Source organism: Pelophylax lessonae, assembly GCF_965119305.1.
Source record: "Pelophylax lessonae genome assembly, chromosome: 1".
Classification (NCBI taxonomy): domain Eukaryota; kingdom Metazoa; phylum Chordata; class Amphibia; order Anura; family Ranidae; genus Pelophylax; species Pelophylax lessonae.
Window position 1 is genome coordinate 345,548,256 of NC_138768.1, and position 19,906 is coordinate 345,568,161.

The 19,906-nt window shown below is 42.4% G+C and overlaps 1 protein-coding gene across 1 annotated transcript in view; it reads right to left on the reverse strand.

Moving 5' to 3' along the window:
• ERCC6L2 (ERCC excision repair 6 like 2) overlaps positions 1 to 19,906 on the reverse strand; it is a gene marked incomplete at its 5' end in the record, with an annotated part of 326,876 nt that overhangs the window by 177,507 nt on the left and 129,463 nt on the right. The window contains one exon of the mRNA XM_082244915.1: positions 6,588 to 6,740. Coding sequence (XP_082101041.1) covers positions 6,588 to 6,740 — 153 coding nt within the window. The remainder of the gene's footprint in view (positions 1 to 6,587; positions 6,741 to 19,906) is intronic.

A 19,906-nucleotide genomic window follows, 5' to 3' on the forward strand; every position in this document is an offset into this window, starting at 1 on the left:
GGAGAGATCGAAACTCGATCTTGTACCCTGACCTTATGACTTCGCAAACCCACTTGTCCGGGATTCTGGAAAGCCATGGATCCGGGAACCGGCGAAGACGTCCCCCCACCCCAGTTATGGGTGGGGGCGCACCTTCAGGCTTTGGACGATTTATCTTCAGGTCTGGAGGGGGCGGGCTTTTGCTTGCCCGACCAACGTCCCCTGAAGCCTCCTGAAGGAGCTTTGGAGGACTTAATTTTTTCACCCGCGGGACGAAAAAACCTCTTGTGAGCAGAAACAGAAGGCCCTCGTTTTTGACGAGTTCCTTTACCTTTAACATTTTGCTTTAAAAAGGTGCTCTTTCCACCCGTGAGATCCTTAATGATCTCATCTAAGTTGGCTCCAAATAGACGCTCTCCTAAAAAAGGGGATATTAGCCAATGCTTTTTTGGAACCTTGGTCGGCTAACCAACCTTTTAGCCACAGTGTACGCCTGAGAACCACCGCTGAGACAGATGCTCGCGCCAATAATGAAGTGGCATCCAACGCCGCATCACACACAAACTGTAACCCCTGTATCATTTGTTCCAACAAATCTGATACCGCCTGAGGGACCTCTTCTAAGTCCCGGCGTAACCACTTGGTCCATACAGTTACAGCCTGCGAAACCAGACCAATAGCAATTATTGGTATGAAAGCTGATCCAATCAAGGTAAACATGGTGCGAGACATAGCTTCTATCTTGCGATCCACTGGATCTTTAAAAGACGGAGCGTCTTCTAGAGGAATAACCGTGGCTTTATTCAATCTAGCAATTGGTGAATCCACCACAGGTGGTACTGTCCATTTCTTAATGAGGGTTTCCTCAAACGGATAACGCCTGTCAATGCGTTTAGAAATAGTAGAAATGCGTTTTGGCAGACTCCATTCTTCTTTGATTGGATTGCCAAAACATTTGGGCAATGGAAAAACCTTCGCCACTTTGATGCGTTTTTTAGTCCCAAAAGGGATTTCAGTTTCAGCTATTTCTGACGGAATACCCTGTAATCTTAAGGTTTCTTGAACAGATACAATGAGTGCGTTTACCAACGCTTCCTCTTTGGCTATGGCTGATGCCGAAACATCCTCCTCACTGTCTGAAGAGACAGTACACGAGACACCAATACCAGATGAAGTACCTGCAACTGCAGAAATAGGCTCAGAGTCTGAATCCGAGGTTTCAGATAATAAGGGGTTAGGCGGGGGTCGCTTACTTGCGCCCTGTCCCTGACAAGCCACTTCCACCCGGGACACAAAAGTATCCATAATAGCTGACAATGATTCAATCGTCAGTGGGGTGCTGGAGGATCCCGCAGACCCCTCGAGGGGATCCGGAGGAGATACATGAGTGGCAGGGTCCATGTTAATTCAGGACACCTTTGCCAGAAAACACAAAAAAACTTTTTTTTTTTTTTTTTAATTTTTTTTTTTTTTTTTTATGTGTCTCCCCCTAGCGCAATAGCGCCCCTCAGAGTACCTGCTTCTCGATCCCACAGAGAGAGAGAGGGACCCCCAAGGCTCACCCAACGATGCAGTGAAGTTTCCAACCAACTGCAGTCAGCGTCTGTCTTTTACAGACTGGAAGGAGCTGTTGCTTTTTCCCGGGTAGAAGGACGTGGCTCCGCCCCCTGTGTACGCCTTCCGGCGTTCCCAGCTCTCCACGAGGTAGCTGGGCTCATGAAACATGGCCGCCCCCATACAGGAGACATTAGACGCCAAAAACATGGCGGCCGGCGTGACCTGAGGACATGCATGCACCTGGTCTGCGGCAAAATGGCGGCGGACCGCCGAAATCGTTTTTCCCAGCACATCCACCTGCATCTCTGCTGAGTGGCGATTGATTGATCTACAGGAGATACACTACAAATAAGGTAGGATTATACCTCCTATGTCTGCTGTAATACTACAGTCTGCTGGGTAGAGTGTTAGCTCTCAAACCAAGTCCACTTCCCACAAACACATACTGTATTTACCAGGGGGACTTTTAGTGTCAGATATATACTGACCATGTATGGAGGGGCCCATAATACATACTGCCTCATAACGAGGAAAGAAAAAAGGGAACGTTTACTCACCATACCAAACCGACAGGCACCCTCTCTTCACAATACCCTCTCCACCGGGGTGGGGGGTTGTGGACCACTCCGGACGCCTCGACTCTCTGGTTCCTGGCGTCCAAGCGAGACTTTTAACTCGCAAGGTCAGTCCCTCCACTGGGACTCCGTCGCGGCCGACCCAGCGCGGAGCTCTGGTCTGCACGCGCTCGTAGGCAGAAACCGGGGTGACCACTGGATCTCAACATCCAGCCCGTCGCCCGGCCCCGCATACTTACTTGAATGTGTCGCGGCCGACCAAGCGCAATGCAATGGCCTGCGCGCGCTCGTAGGCCGGCTGGGGTGACCACTAGTGTCGCCCAGTCCGGCGTTTTTGCTTGAAGATCTCACAGGAAAAAAACACTGGAGAAAAACTACCTAAAAAATATTTTTTCTAAAGAAAAAATCTTGCCAGGACCAAAAAGATCCCAGCAAGGAACTTAGGTCCTTACTCCTGACTAGACAGAAAAAAACTGATTCCCTGTAGCAGAGAGAGGGAGGATATACCCTCAGGGACTGCCCCTAAGGTGGAGCCAGAACGTTTTGTCTTTCTGCCTAGTCCTACTCCTGCGGAGACAACATAACCCAGCTCTTGAGAATCAAGAAGACTACGTCTGTCAATGAGCGATAGAGAAATGTATTTTACTGTAAGTCAAAAATCCCATTTTTATTTAGCTGCTCTGTTGCAGTGGATTTGCACATAGCAGCCCAGGTCCCTACCCCCCGTGATTCTTAATGAAGAATCACATATTCTCATGGTTTTCTACAGTGGACCCTTACGGTCGTTTCCATACAATTTTCAGACATTGTGTGTTTTTCTTCTAGTTGGGGGTGGTGGTTAGTTTCAACAATATAGTAAGTAAACAGTGTCATAGTATTTCATTTATATTCGTTTCCATCTTTCCTCTTTCTTTTTATAATGTTAATTGTGATTTTAAATACTGCTTCTTAAAATCAACCTTTTTTACAATGATATAGTTTTTTTTAAAATGTGAATTGTATTGTACTTCATCCTTTTTCCTTTCCATCATCCAAACCTACTGTATGAATCTGATTTAGTGGCATTGAGTTTCCATTTCTTTATATTTTATATATTGTTCTGTGATATTCCCATTGGACTGTGTAGTCCCAAGGCAGCAGCAGCAGTGATCCAGCCCGTTCAGCTTTTATTTAAGCAGCTCCTCTCTAGGGAGCAGTAGGCCTTTTAGAAGGAGCTGTCAGATCCGAGCGCGTAGCCTGCTTGTTTACGTGGAAGCACTACACAGGACAGCTAGCTCTCCAACTCCAGTGACCTTTGGGATGATACAGTCTCCAGGAACTCAGCGGACAGCCGGATCACACACCCCAAGATGGGCCTTGTCTATGTTACATTCTTGTAAGTGCTTTTAATCTTGTGGAATAAATTAACTTTTTTTTAATACTGCACTTAGTGGCGCCCCCCTCTTTTCTTTTCGCATGTGTTACAAAGCCTGAGCCTGAGAATGGCTGTCTAATTCCAAGTGTATTTATTCTGCATAAACAGCAGATCTCTTTTATGCCCCACATATACAGTCTAGGTGATCTTTTAAGCATTTGAAATTGTGGAGTGCCAGACTCCCACTGTGACTTATTTCAGAGGTTACTTGGTGCCCACGAGTAGACAACATTTTCCGACTTTTATGTATAGGGGCTGCTGTATAACGTGGAAACAGCTTATTAAAAGAACACCAGTTGTTATCTGCTGTTCTGTAAAGGGATCTAAAAAGGACAGGAGTTCTAAAATAATTTACAACAGGGTACATAAACACACCAGCACCTCTATCACAGAAGTCCATGACCATGCCAAATGTGTAATAGCATTTTGTAGACCAGGGCACTTCTGGTATTGACACCTTTCAACCCAATTCAGTTATTCCCATCAATACAGTATGTGGAACACAATCTGGCTATATATATATATATATATATTGTGACAGGTCAATACTCTGTCACGGTGAAAGTGGCCATTTAAAGGAGACAGAGTGTGCACATTGGCTCTGTGCAGGACTACAGAGAGTAGATGTGCAGTGGAGAAAACTGCTTTTGCCGCTTTCTCCTGGTTTTGGTATACCTGGATGGGGCAGTGTAGTTTGGAGATTTCATAAGTGTCTTGGGAGGGATGTAATCTCCAACTCTGTGTTCATGTTTTGGGGATGACCAGCAGGATGTGTGCTCAGGTGCACACAGCCCTTATAATGAAGGTCTAGGAAGACTTCAGGGCTCACAGTTGGAGACGGCTCCACCGAAGAGAGACAGGAGGTCTCTAGGAGTCAGAGGCTGCAGGTGGCAGCCAGAGCATGTGTCTGCAGGAGACAGGTGACGGCTTCAGAACTAAGGCCAGAGTGAAGCTGCCAGCTTCGGGGAGTTCATGGTCTGGGGACCAGCCAAAAGAGCAGAGGTACTGCTACTAAGAAACTAAGTGAGAGCTTGAGAGCCAGGTGGGCTAGCATTTTTGGTTTACTATATATTGACTGGAGAAGAACCCCTATGTGGGAAACTATATGTTGTGGACTTTCCTTATTCCGTTAATAAAAATGGGCTGACATGCCCTTAAACCAAAGTTCTGACTGACATTGAATCACTGGAAAAACGCATCTGCCACTGAGCTAATGGCCCCCGTATTACAATATATCTTTTTTTTTTTTGCTTATGAAGTTCTTTTGACATGAAAATGCTTTATCAGTAACAATGATTAAAGCAGTAATAAACCTAAAACCAAAAGTGCAATATATTGCAACTTACCAATCGTTAGATGTGATGGCTGCATTCGTTTTCTTTTTCTAGGTTTTTTTTCTTTGCTTATCTTTCAGTAACACACCTCCTATATTAGAGTGCCTACACTTTGGATGAAGTAGCAACAGAGACATCTTTGGACAACAGTATTGTCAGTCCAGGGGTAAGGAGAATATTAGATGCATTAGCAGATTTAGCCAAACTCCAACTAACAATTAAGCACTGTAACTAGCAGTTACAGCAACAGTTTTGTTCCTGTTTTGGGATAAAGGTTTTAGATAAAAGCTGGACCATTGTAAGCACCCCTCTCGGTGTTAAATGGTTTGTCTCAAACCTCTAACTCCTACATCTGCAGGACAGCTTGTTCTGTTCAGAAACAACAGACTTCCTGGCAGAATCATGAGGTAAAAATGTAAGAAAAAAAACATATACAAGAAAATGAATGCAGCTATCACATTTAGGAATTGGTAAGCTGCAATTTAACAAATGTTTGCGAGTTTAACGTCAGTAAGACATCCATGTGCAAGTGAGAGTTTATTATTTATATATGGGTTGCAAGGTCTAAGTAAGGAAAAGGTAATAAGGTAAGGTAAGGAAAACATAATTAAAAGGCAAATAGTATATGATACCATCTTCTGTAAGCTACTAATCCCCCCCATCACCATGTAATGGTGATGAACACAGGCAAACAGGTTTGTTGTCCAGCCTGGGTGACATCCATGCCACTCTCCATACAAACAGTGGAATGAGTGCAAGCATCCAGGGAAAAAAAGTGTGCTTTTCACAGGATTGCCAGGTGAAAATAAACCTAATGACGGCACTAAGGACTGGTAAGTTGCAACATATTACAATTATGTTTTTGGGTCAAGGTGCACTATAAGGCCCCTTTCAAAAGAGGCAGTTTCCTTTAGGATCAGCATCAACTCACAGATTCCTTGCTGATCAGAGCAGAACACACGGACAGAGCCTGCTCTGCTCCATGGGTCGCCGCTGTCCATTTAGGCCTGGTTCACACCTATGCATTTTTTAGTGCGTTTCGGTTTTGCAGAAACACACTACAGTCCATTTTACATGGTTTCCTATGGGTTTACGTTCATATCTGTACATTTTATGGAAAGAGCCAGGGACCAGCAGGTTGTATTTTTGGTTGCACAGGCTTCAATGAATCAAAAACGTATATTGAAAAACACAAAATGCACCTGGAATATGCATCAACTGCAACCTGCAAAGGTCTTAACCGGGTCTTATACCCAACTACCCTCTGATCCGCCTAAATGGAAGAGGATGGATGACCTGTTTTTTTAGCGGACCAGATCGGACCCACCTGTCCATAGGAATGCATGGACCTTCTGATCAGGTCCACCTGAAAAACTGTGAGGTGGACCTGATGCGAACGCCCATGTGAAAGGAGCCTAAGCCTCTGAGGTCTGCAGATTTTATAAGTTCTCTTTAAAAACAATTGAAAACAATACAGAAAATGACATGCAACAAAACAACATTTACAATAGTAAATACATACACAGCCAGGAAAATATATTTTACTGAAATCCATCCTGCATACAATCAAAAAAAAAAAAAAGCTATAAAAATAGCTTCTACTATTTTTTTGAATGCTTTCTAAATGTCAAGCCTTATAGATGCAAGTATACTAATAAATGAAAGTTGTGGAATACATAAAATTATAACAACATAAATAACAAAATGATATTAACTTCAACAACAGACCTCTAAAATATCCTTTGTCAGACACGTCCCCTGAGTTCTCAGTTTGAATAGGTTGTGGACACCAAATAATTCACCCTTATGCTCTCTTGATCCTTGGACAGCTTTAAAGTAGCGTTTGGCATTTTCACTTCCAACTGCCACACAGTGAAGTTGCTATTAGAAAAGACAAATAAAAACATCAGAGGCTGTGGGCACACATCTGCAGATCACAGGAAGTCACAACAAGGCATAAACATCTGTGGTTCAGGGCTCCTAAAGGCACGTAGAACTTGGTAATGTGCATCTGTCAGTTGTTTATCAGGGGAGTGACCATCTTAAAACATGATTCGTTTTTACTGTATCTGTTAATTTAACTAAGTAGCTAGTACGCAAACCAGATCAAGCCTGTTTGAATTAATTCTTTTAACCACTTAAGCCTCGGAAGATTTTACCCCCTTCCTGACCAGGCCCTATTTTGCGATTCGGCACTGCGTGACTTTAACGGACAATTGCGTGGTTGTGCGACGCTGTACCAAAACTAATTTGACATCCTTTTTTTCCCACAAACAGAGCTTTCTTATGGTGGTATTTGATCACCTGTGCGATTTTTTGATCATGCGCTATAAACAAGAAAAAGAGCGACAATTTTGCAAAAATAACAATATTTTTCACATTTTTTTATATGAAATTACCCCCAAAAAAATGTAAAAATCTAAAATTTTTAACATTTTTGGCCAATTTGTTTTCTGCTACATATGTTTGGTAAAAAAAAAAATCGCAATAAGCGTATTTTGATTGGTTTGCGCAAAAGTTATTGCGTTTACTAACTAAGGGAAAGATTTTTGTAATTTTTTTTTTCTAACGAGTAATGGCGGCGATCTGCGATTTTTTTGCGGGACTTCGACATTGCGGGTGACAGATCGGACCCTTGACTGACATTTTTGACACTTTTGGGGGTACCAGTAACATTACTACAGTAATCAGTGCTATACATATGCACTGTTACTGTAAAAATGACACTGGCATGGAAGGGGTTAACTTTATTGGAGAAGGAGGGGTTAAGTGTGTTCCTAGGGGCGTGCTTCTAACTGTGAAGGGATGTGGCTAGTGGTGTAACTACAGAGATATACGATCCTGCATAGCAGGGCCGTATGATCTCTGCACTTACACAGGGGAGAATGACAGGCGCCTTTATTTACATTAGCCGCCTGCCTTTCTCCCTCTGTAATGGATGATCGCGAGTGACCAGCGGACATCGGGTCCGCCGGTCACTCGCGCGGAGGTGTCCGTGAACGAGCGGGGGCGGAAGCTCGCCCCCTATTGGCTCACAGGCGAGTGACGTACCCATACGTCACTTTGCCTGTACTTGCGACGGTCGGCAAGCGGTTAAAGGTTAAATTCCCCTTCTGAACATGTTACACCTGTATTTACACCATCCCCTCCCCCCGCTGTCACATTTGACACCTGTATTTACACCATCCCCTCCCCCCGCCTGAACAACCACCACTTTTATTAACAGAGATCTGTGAATGAATGAACCAGAAGACCCTTGTGTGGCCATGGCAGACAGCTTGTAGATCTCAATGGACTGCAGGGGCACTAATTAGCACCCTCATAGTCCACTGTCACTTCCTAAGGCTTTCAAAGAGAAGGCTTTGAGGAAGCTACGCAAGCACATAGCAAAACCCGTTGACGTCTCTCACGAGTCATGGGACACCGGCAATTGAAGTCCTAGCTGACAGTTTGTATCAAGCGGCGGGATACATACAAGACCCACAATTATCTCTATAGGGGGGGGTAATGAAAATAAACTTGGCAGACCGGTAGAGAGCAGTGGACTTTGTCCGAGGTATACGCTCACGGTAAATTACATCCCTTGGCTGTATGGTGGCATTACGGAAGCACAGGCTGAACATACACCACGAATGAACTGGATAAGCTGGAGTTGACAGACTGCCAGAGACAAGCCACGCTGACTACACTCACACTGGATTAATCCCAGCATTGGGTCAGGTGTGGTAAGATCAACTCGCTATCCATTAAGACAGCCTCTACTATCTATTAACATGATCCCTCCATTGATCATACTTAAGAGCATACCTATTGGATACCGCCTCAACAGTGCCTTTTGCTGCTCTCCCCCCACTCTACACACTTCGTGAACATTCCATATCAATATTATACTTATCTGCAATTGATCCAAGTTAGACGTCACTCGTTGAAACTGTATACAATTACTAAGTACAAGAGACTGTTTCAATCAGATGAACTTGCACGCAATATACACTGAATGGATTAATTATGCAATAGGAACGGCATTACTTGATTGCAATCAATACAAGGCCATCCTAGGGCTATGTGCAATATGCAGTCAGCATAGACTAGCGGTACTTTATGCAATAGGAACGGCATTACTCCATTGCAATCAATACAAAGCCATCCTAGGGCTATGTGCAAAATGCAGTCAGCATAGACTAATGATATCTTTGCAACAAGTACGCTGCTATGCCGCGCTAACTTACATACTCCACATACCTCACTGTGTCCTGACACTACATAGTGACTCTTTTTTTTTTTCATTATTTTTTGTGCGCTTTATATAGCATTTGGTGTGGGATACTGTCTTTTAGATATACTGTGATTTTTAATGGAGCAATTTTGTATTTTGGTTGGCTCCCTTTTGAATATTAGATTTAATAAATACATGCACTAAGCCATCATTACCAGTCTAACTTGCCTTATATTAACCACTTTTTTTTATCACTGGGGGGCTCTACCCTCTTGATGAATACAATAACCTTTTTATATGCAATTTTTTTGGTTACTAGACAAGTACCTTACAGGAGACACAGTATGTTCATGAGCTTGATTTATCATTATCTCCCCATTTATGTGTTTTTTTGTTTTTCTCCCAAATGTCTGTAGGGGCCTGGTATTGCACCTGCTATCCACTTATCGAGGGTGCATTACTTTGTAAGCTACTGTACCTGCCAAAATATGTGCATGTATTATTTTTCTTTAAAGGTGAACTGAATTTTTCAAGTAAAGAGAGGTTTCCTGAATGTATGGTAATGTTTTCAAAATTAGGACCTCATTTACATGGCCACTGTGGCCCATAGTCCATGATTAGGCCATGTGTTTATATGGCTTGAGCTGCGAAGTGCTGGATGCAGGAGCCTATTTATTTCTATGGGGACGCATTGGCTGCAGGTACATAAGCCCTCATCCTAATCTGACTGGCATGCAGGTGAGTAGGCCCCAAACACTGGTAGTGTGCGTGAGGTCTAAGGCCAGGTCCACATCTGTGCATTGTGGTTTTTCCACATCGCTTTTATATGTGTGTTTTACAGGCATAAGGTCCTCTGCCATTAAAGTGTTACTAAACCCAGGACCCTGCATTCACTATATCTGGTCTCCCACAGTACACAGAACATGGAAATGCAATTACTTTGGTAAATATAAACTGCTAAGTACTTTTTTTTCATCAGCAGTACATAGCAGTCTTGTGACTTCTATCAGTGTCCGGCCCAGCACTGGTTAAAGCTTGAAGGAGGAGTTTTCATTCTCCTCTGACTGTCCTATGAGGCTGCAGAGCCCCTGACCCTCTGTCTGGACAGTGCTGATCAGCCCAGTGATGATCACATGCACCCTCCCAAAAAACAAAATAAACAAACCCTCTGGCAATACACCCCAATCTGAGAGTGCCTCCTAGGGCTCTGTGCTATCTGCAGATGGATTGGGGACTGTGGAAGAAGGGGAGGATCAGAGAAGACTGGATCAAAAAGCCTTTTTTACACAATGTGGAGGATTAACCCCTAGGTTACACAGAGTATAACAAGCATGCTTTACTGCATATATAGACCGATTTTACTGTGGTGGGTTTGGTAACACTTAAAACTCTATTAGAATTCGTGTTTTATGACAGTGCATCAAAGATGCAAATTGCAGAACTTTGATGCGTTTTCATGAAAATGCCCATGCTTGTAGAGTTTAATGGCAGCGCACCTACAAATGAGTGTAAAACACACATAGAACTGCTATACGGACAAACCGCACTGCACGGACGTGAAGCCTAATTGTTATGTTTTCTTTAACATGAAAAATTCTAATCTAATAATTTAATTGTACACTACATCCCCACTAAACATTTGTTCAACCCCCTCAAGGTCTGGAATCCCCTGCATAAGCAGAGGAACAAAATCTCAAGAAGAATTCTGTCTTTTGGACTTTATGGACCATGCAAAAATATCATGAAGATTGTTTCTTACCAAAAAAATATATCTATAACAAAAACAAAAAGCTGGAGTGTAGCCCTTAAAAAGGCTGTTTATTAATACACATATTAAAACCGCTTATGGTATTTTTCATTAGTACATTCTGGCTGGTTGGATATCTAGTACATGAGACATATCCTGTATAGACCTATATTAAAGAACTTTTATCCAGACTGCCATCAACTGTATCTTATCCAAATAAATATTTTTAATAAGAGTAGTAACAAACAAATAACAATGTACCACAAAGTCTCAAGAGATGCCAATCCTTACTGTCTATCTCTTCCCCACTTTAGAGATTAATCTTCCAGTTGCACTTGTGTCCACCCGTTAGAAGGAAAAAGTATGATCTTTAATCAGATCAGAAAAGCTCTCCCCAAGCACTGGGGTAAGAATTGTAAGGGTGAATGTATGTTCTTCACACCAGTTTAAGTAATCATGCAAGGCCTATAAAAATCCTCTCCTTCCATGTAGTATTTGTAAAGAATATCATAACTGAATATATAGGGAGGTGTATTTTACAGGGTTCATACACATTTTAACCAATAAAATTCCATGACTTTTCCATGACTTCACGTAAATATTCATGACCTAAAGTTTCATGAAATGTCTATGTATACATGTTAAATAAGAAGAAAATCCATGTCACACCCAGCATATTTTTACTAAAATAAATGACAATCTTTGTAGTGTACAATATCTCTGCAGTTAGGGTTTCGTTTCTGGATACAGCGCGACTAAAAATGGTCCCTTGTTTTACAGTGGATGAGATGGAAGCACCACTGCCGCAGCTGGGAGCGGGTGTCACTTCGAGCGCACGGGTGAAAAAGCTGAGAACTCTGATGTAGGGGGGGACTCTGGTGACCAAAGACCACGTTCCACAGAGTGAATGCACTAAGGAAGGGAGGGGGGGGGGGTCCTGATACAAGGAGGAACCTTTATAACAGTGCCCCCTTAAATCAGTGACCCCCCCCCCCCTCAGACTGGCCGGGCAGCACTGTCATTGACCTCCTCTTAGGTGCACCATGCTCTGGTTTTATCCTGTAGTTTCCTCTCCCCAGTCCACACATGTCTGACTTCTCCTGTGATCCCCATCCCGACAGCACTCCCACTTTTGACTCCTCTCCAGACCCCCTCAGAGACTGCAGACATGATAAAAGAGAAGAGATGGTCAGAGATTACGGACATGATAGAAGAGATGGTTAGAGGCTGTGTACATGGTACAGGAGGTGGTCAAAGGCTGCGGACATGGTACAGGAGGTAGTTAGAGGCTGTGGACATGGTACAGGAGATGGTTAGAGGCTGCGGACATAATACATGAGGTGGTTAGAGGCTTGCAGGGGGGTTGGAAGGCGCAGGGGAGCGGAGAGCACTGGGGGGGGCAGGCAGGGAAAACCAGGGGGGATGTAGAGCACAGGGGGAGGGGGGGAACTGGAGAGCACTGTCTGGGGGGGGGACAGGAAATCACTGAGGGGGAGCCAGGGGGGGGGGGAGATCACTGGGGGAGCCAGACTAAGAGCACAGAGGGGGCTAAAAGAGCACTTAGGGGGGCCAGCAAAGGAAGTTGTATAGGAGGGGGATGGGGCGGCTGCATATAGAGGAATTTAACTTTCCATATTCCTAGTGCAGCTTCTGAGAGGAGGAGAAACAACATTCAGTGACATGAGGAATATGAAAGTTCAATTCCTCTCTATGCAGCTGTCCCATCCCATCCCCCTCCTATCCAGCACACGAGACTCCTCACTGACATTCCACAATAGACTCCTCACTGACATTCCTCACTGACATTCCACAATAGACTCCTCACTGACATTCCTCACTGACATTTCACAATAGACTCCTCACTGACATTCCTCACTGACATTCCTCACTGACATTCCTGACATTCCTCACTGACATTTCTCACTGACATTCCTGACATTCCTCACTGACATTCCTCACTGAAATTCCTCACTGACATTCCTGACATTCCTCACTGACATTTCTGACATTCCTCACTGACATTCCTGACATTCCTCACTGACAATCCTGACATTCCTCACTGACATTCCACAATAGACTCCTCACTGACATTCCTTCTGCCGCTGCCTTCTTCACACAGATGCGGGCGGCCCGATGGACACCGGCCTGACACCCCCCCCAGTGCGGAGATGCGGGCGGCCCCGCGGACACCGGCCTGACACCCCCCAGTGCACGCGCCCCCCCCCTCGCTGGTACGTCCCTGAGAGCGGGACAGTATAGCCACGATTTCTTAGTTTCAGTTTCAGCAGATCAATATGCCACAGAGTTCCGAGCCTGTCACAGTCTATTCATATTGAAGAGACCAGTGATCAGGCTTCAGCTGTGCGCTGCGGCAGATTAATCCGCCTAAACCCGAAACACAGAAAATAGTCCCACTTACTGTCCCCGCTCCCACAGAATACAGGGGGCCCCGAGACAAAAATAAATAGTTGCACAACACAATTCCATGACTTTTCCAAAACTTAGTAAGTTTTCCCATTTTCCAGGACTTTTCCAGTCCTGGAAAGTGTCATGTCAAAATCCCATGACTTTTCCAGGATTTTCATGACCGTACGAACCCTGATTTTAAGAGTCCTCACATATTCAAATATGAGGCATCATATAACTGTTATCTTGACTGTTCAACAGACATTCCATCTCCCCAACATTGGGATCCTTATCCACTTTGTGGAAACTGGTAAATATTTAAGGTATCCATAACCCATAAATTTACATGCTGTGAGTGAGCAAAGAATGGCTCTGTAAGAATTTAAGCCATGGCGTTTTAAGAACGGGAGAGGGGGTGAATCGAGATCACAATTTTTTAATGATTAATCGTGCAGCTTTATAATGAACCCTCATGGCCACTCACCCACTCACCTATAGTATATACAGTGGGGTTCTATAGTCAAAACAAAACACAACACACACATAAAAAGGCAGACAAAAAAGGACCATATATCTGAGCCACTGGGCTTTTTAGACCAAAATTTATATCACTCAAAAATCTAAATTGTATGAAAAAGCCTTTATTAAATCCACAAAACAGTAACAAAAAAAAAATATAACCACTTCCTAACCACCAAAAAAAAAAAAAAAAAAAACGTCTTTAGTACAAAAGGGTACATCTAGACGTCATACGCACATGTAAACACCCCAAATACCGAAGTACATGCCATTAACCATAAAAAATTGACATAAGCAAACCCAAGGAATAGTCCCATGAGAGAAGTTGCAGGGTATTTGCATGGTCTGCCATTTTTTGTATCTGTTTTTTCCCCTGGTGGTATGACACAGGCTCAAGTCAAAGAGTCCAGCCACCCACTGTGTCATGTCACCTTTCACCTCTCCAACAGACTGTTAAGTTTACCTCTCCACTCCTTACTTTCCACATTGTTAGTAGACCACGAGTTACATCAGCAGCACTTCTCCATCAACACCTGACCACCAGGGGTCTCCAAGAGAATTATTTCAATAGCTTCCATAAAAATGTAATAATATTCACCTTTACCATTTAATGATTTAATGACTACAATAAGTGCTAAAACAAAACATAGCAAGAAAAAGAGGATGAAGAAAAGTTAACGTTAAAGAAGAACTACAGCAAACTCACAAATCCATCCATGTTTCCATGCTTTATTTTGTTGAAAAATCACTTTGAAAAAACACCCCCTTTGATTTCTGGCTGTGGCTATCTTGAGTAAGGGCAAATGATAAATTTAGCATTTACTTCCTGGAGTCCACCTGCCCTTATCTCAGTCATGTAAGCAGGAGAGGGTGTGCCCTTCTGGTATACCTTTAATCAATGATAATGGATGAAAGCTATCTGAATGGAATAAATGCTGTATATTATTAGAATAATAGAATAGAATAATTATGAACTCATCACCCCTCTTTCACCATTCCTCATAATATGGTCCAAAATGTAATAATGATCATACCCCTGCTGCTTGTAAATTTTAGGTCAAAAAGGTTATGTCCAAATGCTTTAACCAAGCCACTCATTTATTCCACTCCTCCAGTCCAGAGGATGAAGACATTGTCGATATACTTGTACCATGTAAGAACTTTGGACAGGTATACCAATAAGGTCTCATCCCCGAACAAGCATCTTTCACATTTGCCAAGAAAGATTGGAATATGCCGGGGCACACTTGGTGCCCACTGCTGTAACCTAGACTTGGTAATAGCTCCCATTATTGACAGTTGCTCCTGGGTTGGTTCCATCTCCTCCCATTGTCACTGGGTCATTTTGTACTTTTTGTAAGTAGCTGACAATTTTTCATATTTACATTTACTTGGAGCAGTTTGTCATATTCCTGGTGTTTATATGAATACTCTGTATTCTGATAATGGCTTATATTTACAGGTATTAATTTAAAATAACTCCTGATGAGTGGTCCATGAGCCACGAAATGCATCAAGCTCACGAATAGAAGATTTATTATTTGGAGACTGATGAAATGTTTATGATATACAATATTTATAAAATGGTTATTTATTATCTTGATATGTATTTATATATGAATTTATTTATTTTATGTCTTGTTCTCCATTAATTTATGTCCACATTTACCATTGGTATCTGTATTTTATACCCTTATGTTTATCATGAAACATCCAATAAATTACTATTTGGTGATTTTATACTCTTTTGATATTTAGTACAGTGACTGATCTCACTCAAAGTCCCGCGACCAGTCCCGTAATCTCTCTCTCTGTAGCTCCCATTATTGAACATAATTTTTCATTAGTCAAGAGGAACCTTAATAGATCTACAACAAAGGCATTGTGCCCTTGTTTACCCCTGGATCTAGTACCTAGAACTTTTGCCACCACCACCCTACCCAGGTTATGGGAAATGCCATCAATATCTTGCCCTTGGGTACACTGACGTTGTAGAACAGTTTCAAAAGATTTGTGTCTTGAATAGGTGAGGCCAGAGCTACCACAAATGGCTGTAAAATTGTATTAATGTATTCACTCTCTCAGTGAAGGATCCCCTATTTGAAATAATCAGCCTACATCAAAGGTCCCAGACAATTTATGTACCACAGAAAGTGCATAACACACTAGGGGTTTTGGGGCTTGCACCAATAATTCTACTGTTTTTTTTTTTTTTGCTGTCAATGACTCATTTTCATATACCCTGTCTATCAGGCTAAACAGCTATTTTTTATCATTCTCCAGCCCAGTTCCTGGTACCTTGGTGTACCACTCCTTTTTTTCTAGGTGTTTTATGACAGGTTTCAATACCAGAGTACGTCATATCACCTCTTGGGCTTTGAGTGGGGATATCTGAATGATGCCTGCAGCTAGAGCCATCAGTCAAATATAATTTTTTTAGCCAGCAATTCCCTTTACCATAATAACAATCATAGTAGCTGTTCAGCCACTTGATTGTCTCTACAGGCAGCGGGAAGAGACGTCCCCTCCCGCCGCCATCCGGTGCTTCTACCGGTTCGCCCGGGCAATCGGTGAGTCTGATTAGAAATTCGCCAGAAGCGGAAGAACACCATAGAGAACACAGAGGACCAGATGGTCCCCGGCAGTCTCTATGACTCTCAGAAATCTGGGCGCGACGTTATGACGTCACGTCCGGCCTGACAGTCGTTTTTTTTTTTGATCTCAGGCTTTCCAGCTCTCCATAAAGAGGACCCGCCATGCACTATTCCTATTACAAGGGATGTTTAAATTCCTTGTAATAGGAAAAAAAGTGATCAAAAAAAATTTAAAGGGAAAGTGTAAAAATAAAAAATAAAAATAGAATAAACCATAAAAAAAAAAACGTAAGGTGCCCCTGTCTCCGCATGCAGAAGTGAACGCATACGTACGTCGCGTCCCCATAGGTAAATAGCGTTCAATCCACACATGTGAGGTATCACCGTGAACGTTAGAGCGAGTGCAACAATTATAACCGCAGACCTCTTCTGTAACTCTAATCAGGTAACCGGTAAAATATTTTAAAGCGTTGCCTATGGAAATTTTTAAGTACCGAAGTTTGGTGCCATTCAACGAGTGTGCGCAATTTTAAAGCGTGACATTTTAGGTATCTATTTACTTCGCGTAACATCAACTTTCACATTATACCATAACATTAGGCTAACTTTAGTGTTTTCTTTTTTTTTTTTATAATTCATTAAAGAGTTTTTTTTCCAAAACAAAAAATGCATTTGAAAATTTGATGCGCAAATATCGTGTGACATAAAAAGTTGCAAGGATGACCATATTATTCCCTAGGGTTTCTGCTAAAAAAAAAATATATATAATGTTTGGGTGTTCTGAGTAATTTTCTAGCAAAAAAAATATGATTTTTTACATGTACATGTAGAAGTGGAGTGTCAGAATTGGCCCGGTATGGAAGTGGTTAAATAATCTTGTCTATTCAAGATCACAATAATCTCCCAACTGTCAGAAGGTTTAATCATCACGTCCTGGTTAATTTCTTAGTTCTTCCAAGACAGCATGTTCCAACATCATAAGGTTCTCACTAACTTTTTTTTTAAGGCTCAATTTTATCAAATCCCCAATAACTGCCCCCATAAATTGTTGTACATTTGCTACCATAGACAAGGGGAAGGGAAAATCCTTTGACTCTCTGGCTACTTTCTTTATCTCCATTTCCATCTATGCTTCCTCATGCTCCATAACTAGATTCAAACCTACATCCATTAAAGCAGCAGGATGAGTGAAAAAAAATCCATGATGTGGATGGGGAATCTTCCCATTGTACCTTTGTATTATGACAGCGGTGCCACTATGACTTTAGCTGACGGCACTTATCATGAGGATCAAAATACAGCTGGTCCCTGCTGAACCAGTTAATCCACGTATAGCCAGCTTTATTCTTCTTTCAAAATATCAAAGTGTGCTTCCTCCTATAGATAAGTCAAATCCCTAAGAATTCTAAACTCCCTCCTAGTCAGTGTCCACTCCTCCATAATATCCATGCTTTCATCGGTGGATTTCTTCAAGTGTAGAATTTTCAATATCAATTTTCCTGAAAACAAGTACAAGTCTTTCACTATTTCAAAACAACTGCCCTTCACTGCTGGATATAAATTCAACTCCTTTTTTTTTTTTTTTTTAGCAATGCCTTATGGGCATCTGAACATACCATTAAGGATAAATTGACAATTCCATGTCTACTTCTCCATTTTCTGTGACCGGTATTGTTCCTTTCTATACAGTGCCTTGCAAAAGTATTCACCCCTTGGCCTTTTTTTAATGTTTTGTTGTCTCGCAACCTGGAATTAGCATGGATTGTTTGAGGATTTGCATCACTTAATTTACAGAACATGCCCACAACTTTGAAAATTTTTTTTTTTTTATTGTGAAGCAATCAACAAATGGGACAAAATACCAGAAAAAGTCAATGTGCATAACTATTCAACTCCTTAAGTCAATACTTTGTAGAGCCACCTTTTGCGGCAATCACAGCTCCAAGTCACTTTGGAAGTCTCTATGAGCTTGCCACATCTTACCACTGGGATTTTTGCCCATTCCACATGCAAAACTGCTCCAGCTCCTTCTCCTCAGTCTTTACACAGGAAAAGGAGGGGTATACTGACCATGACCGTATGGTTAGCAGTACTTCACAGGGCATGCCGTTATTGCTAATAGAGGGTGAAATCATGAAAAGGCTTTATAACATTAACACAAATAAATCGCCAGGACAGGATGGCATGCATCCGAGAGTACTCAAAGAACTCAGTAAGGTTATATGTGGACCACTGTTCCTGATCTTTGCAGATAGAATTTCGACAGGAACTGTACCAGGTGACTGGAGGAAAGCTAACGTGATACCAATATTCTAAAAAGGGCAGAGACATATTCCGGGCAATTATAGGCCGGTCAGCCTGACGTCAATAGTATGTAAATTACTGGAAGGGATAATGGACTATATCCAAGAATATGCTAAAGTCAACAGTATCATCAGCAGTAATCAGCACAGGTTTTCAAAAGGACGTTTTTGTCAGACCAATCTGTTAACATTCTATGAGGAGGTGAGCTAGATAGTGGGTGACCTGTGGATGTGGTGTATCTGGAGGTTGCTAAGGCATTTGATACAGTCCCTCACAAACGCTTAATTTACAAAATAAGGTCTGCAGGCATAGATCACAAGGTTTGCTCTTGGATAGAAAACTGGTTAAAGGGGCGTGTCCAAAGGGTGGTAATAAATAACGCGTACTCAGACTAGGCTGGAGTGGTAAGTGGGGTCCCCCAAGGATCAGTACTGGGACCAATTTTGTTCAATTTATTCATAAATAACATTGAGGACGGGATCACTAGCTCAATCTCAGTTTTTGCAGAGGACACAAAATTAAGCAGGGCAATAACTTCACATCATGATTCAGAAATCTTACAGAATGACCTGAACAAAATAACAGAGTGGGCAACTACGTGGCAAATGAGGTTTAATGTGGAGAAGTGTAAGGTATTACACTTGAGGACTAAAAACATAAAACGCAAAATACGCGTTAAGGGTGGAACATCTGGAGGAATCGAGAATGGAGAAAGATCTGTGAGTCTTAGTAGAAGATAGACTAAAGCAATAGCATGCAATGTCAAGCTGCAGCTGTCAAAGCCAGCAGAATATTAGCATACATAAGGAAGGGGATATATTCCACAGATAAAACTGTAATCCTTCCACTTTATAAAACTCTGGTCCGGCCACATCTGGAGTACTCTGTCCTGCTCTGGTCACCAATCCCAAGAAAGGATGTGCTGGAACTGGAAAGAGTCCAAAGAAGGACCTAAATTATGAGGAGCATTTACAAGCGGTTAATTTATTCTCCCTAGAGAAGAGACGCCTGAGAGGGGACATGATAGCGATTTACAATTACTTCAACGGTGATCTCAGCATAGAAAAAAAAACGATTCAATCGCAAGGAATGTAAGAGGACACGAGGCCATAGAATGCGATTAGAGAAGAGATTTAACCTCAGGCTACGCAAGGGTTTTTTTTTTACAGTATGGGCTCTTTCACACGGAGCGGACCGCATTGCGATCCGCTCCGGCACTTTTTTTTTTTTTTTTCACGGAGCGGACGACACTTGTGTCATC